This window comes from Bison bison, unplaced genomic scaffold, assembly GCF_000754665.1.
Source record: "Bison bison bison isolate TAMUID 2011002044 unplaced genomic scaffold, Bison_UMD1.0 scf7180017864506, whole genome shotgun sequence".
Classification (NCBI taxonomy): domain Eukaryota; kingdom Metazoa; phylum Chordata; class Mammalia; order Artiodactyla; family Bovidae; genus Bison; species Bison bison.
In genome coordinates this window covers 1,342,227-1,347,112 of record NW_011495063.1, presented here as the reverse complement: position 1 = coordinate 1,347,112, position 4,886 = coordinate 1,342,227, and the positions used below count along the sequence as shown (strand labels likewise).

The 4,886-nt window shown below is 56.9% G+C and overlaps 1 protein-coding gene across 1 annotated transcript in view; it reads right to left on the bottom strand.

Annotated features, from left to right (window-relative positions):
• Positions 1 to 4,886, bottom strand: part of ROBO3 (roundabout, axon guidance receptor, homolog 3 (Drosophila)) — an 18,682-nt gene that overhangs the window by 1,185 nt on the left and 12,611 nt on the right. The window contains exons 17-26 of the mRNA XM_010829533.1: positions 4,755 to 4,878; positions 2,880 to 2,903; positions 2,746 to 2,788; positions 2,399 to 2,538; positions 1,660 to 1,854; positions 1,356 to 1,494; positions 971 to 1,183; positions 430 to 578; positions 200 to 310; positions 5 to 19 (exon numbers count right to left, since the gene is read on the bottom strand). Of these exons, the coding sequence (XP_010827835.1) occupies positions 5 to 19; positions 200 to 310; positions 430 to 578; positions 971 to 1,183; positions 1,356 to 1,494; positions 1,660 to 1,854; positions 2,399 to 2,538; positions 2,746 to 2,788; positions 2,880 to 2,903; positions 4,755 to 4,878 (1,153 nt within the window). The remainder of the gene's footprint in view (positions 1 to 4; positions 20 to 199; positions 311 to 429; positions 579 to 970; positions 1,184 to 1,355; positions 1,495 to 1,659; positions 1,855 to 2,398; positions 2,539 to 2,745; positions 2,789 to 2,879; positions 2,904 to 4,754; positions 4,879 to 4,886) is intronic.

The window sequence follows — 4,886 nt, the reverse complement described above, 5'->3', positions numbered from 1 at the left end:
AGGGGTGGCGGGGGCAGGTCTGGGGAGAGACCCGCTGTCAGCAGGGTCCCCTGCTTCTCCTGACCCCAGTCTTTCTCCCACTCCCACTCCCTGGCACTAGGAGGCTGTGAAGGAACAGCCCGAGGTTTGGGTTCACTGGCTCCCTCCTCCAGCCTGAACCCACTCCTGTCACCATCTCCTAGGCTCACGGCCCCCTCACCTCCAGGACTGTGCTCCCGCCTGTAGGGAAAAGCCTTGGGTTTCTTCCGGATTCGGGCACGGGGCCCGTGCAATGGAGGAGTCAGCTCTCCAGGCACCGGCCGGGCTTTCCCTGCAGCATTGGGAGATGGATAAGAGAGGGGGTCAGGAAAGGGGCTTGAGGGTGAAGGGGAAACAAGCTTTTGGGAAGATGCGGAGGTGTGGGGCAAGCTGAGGGATCTACAGACTCACCGGGGGCACTGCCAGCTGTAGCAGGGACGGGGCTGGGGCTGTGATGGGGGCCAGAGGGGCCAGCACCCAGGCCGGCGGGCCTCCCTTCATGGCTACTCAGGGTGGGCTGGGAGACACTAAGAGGGGAGCTGGGCCCGAGGGGCACCCTCCTGCAATGACACGAGACTGCATTTGTTTGCTCAGCAAACACTAAGTGCCTACTCTGGAGCAGGCAGTGGGCTAATCAGTCAGCCTAATACTCAGATGAATAAGACACAGCACGTCTCCCACAAAGCTCCCACCCTAGTGCAGTATGAGGGAAGCCATCTCTAAAAGGCCCCAGGAAGCTTGCAGGGTGTCTGTGATGGAGAAAGTCTGGAGAGAGTGAGAGGCTTCGTTTGTCTCCACGTTTCTCCTCAAGTCACACTTCCACCCCGATACGGTCATGAGACCTTCCAGACCCCAGATTCACCCATCCATCCATGTGTTCATCCATCCATCCACACACTGAGTAGATATGTACAGAGGGCTATAACATGCAAAGTACTATATACCTCCCTACCTGGGCATCTGGTGGAGATGGGGAAGGTCAGTGGGGGGCTGGGGAGGGTCAGGAGGTGAAGGGGTGAGAGTGGCTGTGGACTGCTGCCCATAGGAAGGTGTGGGAGAGGGGGTTTCTCCTCGGGACGGAGGGACCAAGCAACCCCCACCGGAGCTGGGCTCTGCTGCATGGCTCCTCTCAGGCATCGGTGGGCACCACTCTTCTGGGTCTGAGCTGGGGGCAAAGAGGCAGGAGGGTAAGGATGACTGAGTAGCTTCATACCCTCCCTTTGACCTTCTGTTGCCCCTTCCCTTCTTCTCCCAGCATCTTCTCCCTCCTTGCATCGGCAGGGGGCCCCGGGCTGGGCCTTTGTGTACAGGCATCTGCAGGCAGCAAGCATCCTTACCTGCCCTCCAGCTCCTCCTCAGGCCCCTCTAGGCAGCTCAGTTCACAGGAAGGCGGCGGGGGAGGCAGGGCTTCTGGCCAGTTGAGAGAGGGCATCTGTACAGGCTTTCCCAGAAGCTTCACTTTGCCTCCCCTGGCTCCTGAGAACAGGATGGGGGAGCACAAGACACAGGCAGGAAAGAGGCAGAGGGGAGACACATCAGAAGGAAGTGCTGCTCTAGGTCCCAGAGGGGAAGCGTGGAGGATGCTCTTGGGGAGGTGCTGCTCAGGGCTCAAAGGGGGAGTGTTGGGAACTGGAGTCATACCACTGTCCCCCTGGCTCCATTCTGGGGGAGCATATGGGCTCCAGGTGCCTGGATCTCCTGAGGGATGTGGGGGGAACCCCCCGTGGAAGGTCTGCAGCTCCTCTCCGGCCGGGTCAATGGTGCTGTAGACAGGACCCTCAGCAGAGGCGGCTGTGCCCCGGGCCGTCTGAGCCAGGTAAAGGGAGATCCCTGCTTCTGAGGGGGAGAGAGTGGGAGCCCCAGGGGAGCAGGTGGGGCAGAGACAGGAAAATAGACGACAGAAGAATGGAGGGTGAGAGGAGATCCCACTTCTTCCCCCCACCCCAAGCCGGGGTAAAGTTTGTGTGTGTATTAGTTGCTCAGTTGTGTCTAAATCTTTGGGACTCCATGGACTGTAGCCCAAAGGCTCCTCTGTCCGTGGAATTCTCTAGGCAAGAACACTGGAGTGGGTATCTATTCCCTTCTCCAGGGGATTTTCCCGACCCAGGGATCGAACCTGGGTCTCCTGCATTGCAAGCAGATTCTTTACCATCTGAGCCACCAGGGAAGCTGGTGATCTTCTTCCCCAACCCCAAGCTGGGGTAAAGGTTAGGCACAAGAGAGTCTCCCTCAACTCCCAAGAGCCTCCCAAGGATGGAGCAGCCTCAGCAAGACGGGATGCCCTGGTCCCCTTCAGTTTACCCCAGCAGTGGAGAGGAGAGAGGGTGTGGGGCCTCCTGCTGCTGCGCCCCCCTCCCCGGGGGGAAGCAGACCTCCTCACCATTGTAGTATCTGTCATCTGGGTCAGGATTGCTCGGGCAGCAGCTTCCCCTGGGGTCCTGGGCTGAGGGGCTCCGAGATGAGTGAGGCCACGAGTCTGCCAGCCACGGGTAGGGAGCAGGGCCAAGGCCCATTGGTGGCCTGAGGGACAGTGGGTGAAGACTGGGGACAGAGAGCCTGCAGAGGCCAGCGAAGTGAGGGAGACAGGGGCAATGGGCGCTGAGGACTGAGATGGGGAGTGTAGGGGTGGGAGGAGGGAGAAGCTTGGCACCAGGAGGCAGGCAGGGACAGAGGGCCTGGTCTCTTGGGGGAGGGGATCATTCTTGGGAGCTGAGCTAAGAGAATTACCTGGAACTGGCCGCCGACAGGCCCTCTGAATGTGGGAACGACACTGGGGAAGGTGAGGGGGAGACTGTGAGAAGCGCCCCTTCCTGGGATTTGAACCCTACTCCCCACCCCGGAGGCAGAGACAGATGTCTTACCTGCAGGTGTGTAGGCAAAGGAGGCTTCCGAAAAGGAACCGGTGGGAGAAAGAAGAGGGGAAATAGGAAGAAAAGTCAGAAATATCCATATTCCTGTCCACTCCCTGGCTCTGGTCCTAATTACGCCACTTGGGTGGTACCTTGGACCAAGTTCATGGGAATTCCTAAGGCTTTGACTCAGGCATCAGTATTTTTCTAAAGCTCCCCAAGTGATTCCTGCATGTAGCCAAGACAGAACCTTTTATCTAAGAGACCTCAGATCTTTCCAGACAGGCACCATCCCAGGAAGGAGAACTCGAGTATCCTCCTTTCAGCGGGCCCCCCTCCCTTCCATCCAGGCCCCGCTTGATAATTTATCACCTGGGATCCTGGAGACACTCCCTCTGCCAGCCCCCAGGCTCCAGGAAGTGAGTTTCCCTCCCTCCATCAGACTTGCCCCTTCTCTACTGAGAGTATTTGTCAGTCAGTCGTGTCTAACTCTTTATGACCTCATGGACTGCAGTCTGCCAGGCTCCTCTGTCCATGGAATTCTCCAGGCAAAGATAATGGAGTGGGTGGCCATGTCCTCTTCCAAGGCATCTTCCCGACTCTGGGATCGAACTCGAGTCTCTTACATTTCCTGCATTGGTAGGCAGGTTCTTTATACTGGTGTCACCTGGGAAGCCCACTTCTCTACTGGGGCTGACTGCAAAGCTGTTCCTCCACATACACCAGGAGTCTGAAGGACAAAATCTCACCCCTCTTTGCAGACTCCGCCCCCTCTGGAGTTTGCCCTTTTCCCCCTCCGCGCTGTTCCAGACAGCTGGCGATTCCACCGTGGGCACCCTGCCTCTGTCCAAGGGGCTGAGCTCCAGTGCGACCCCTCCCATGACCTCCACCCCCCTAACCCGCCCCCGCCAGCAGCTGAGTCCCTCCTGAAGCACAAGCTGGAATCAAGATTGCTGGGAGAAGTCTATAAGCCTGAGATATGCAGATGATACCACTGTTATGGTGAAAAGTGAAGAGGAGCTAAAGAGCCTCCTGATGAAAGTGAAAGAGGAGAGTGAAAAAGTTGGCTTAAAGCTCAACATTCAGAAAACTAAGATCATGGCATCCGGTCTCATCACTTCATGGCAAATAGATGGGGAAACAGTGGAAACAGTGTCAGACTTTATTTTCTTGGGCTCCAAAATCACTGCAGATGGTGACTGCAGCCATGAACTAAAAAGACGCTCCTTGGAAGAAAAGCTATGAAAAAGAAAAAAAAGAAAAGCTACGACCAACCTAGACAGCATATGAAAAAGCAGAGACTTGACTTTACCAACAAAGGTCCGTCTAGTCAAAACTATGGTTTTTCCAGTAGTCATGTATAGATGTGAGAGTTGGACTACAAAGAAAGCTGAGCACCGAAGAATTGATGCTTTTGAACTGTGGTGTTGGAGAAGACTCTTGAGAGCCTCTTGAAATGCAAGGAGATCAAACCAGTCAATCCTAAAGGAAATCAGTCCTGAATGTTCATTGGAAGGATTGATGGTGAAGCTGAAACTCCAATACTTTGGCCGCCTGATGCGAAGAACTGACTCATCTGAAAAGACCCTGATGCGGGGAAAGACTGAAGGCAGGAAGAGAAGGGGAGGTTAGAGGATGAGATGATTGGATGGCATCACCGCCTCGATGGACATGAGTTTGAGCAAGCTCTGGGGAGTTGGTGATGGACGGGGAAGCCTGGCGTGCTGCAGTCCATGGGGTCGCAAAGAGTCGGACACGACTGAGCGACTGAACTCTCGAGATTTCCATTCTCCGCGCCTCCCTTCTAGGGGAGCGAGATCTCAAGGCTCCGCCCACCCCTCCATCGAGTCTCCCAGCCGCCCGGGCATCCCCGGGCTGGGTTCTCACCGGTGTAGTGACTGAGCTCCTTGCGCTGCCTCCGGCGCCGGTAGAGGGCGGCGCAGAGCCCAAGGAGCAGCGCCCCGCAGGCGGTGCCGCTGCCCGCGAGGAAGGCTGGCTCCCGCAGCACCCTCGCCCGCC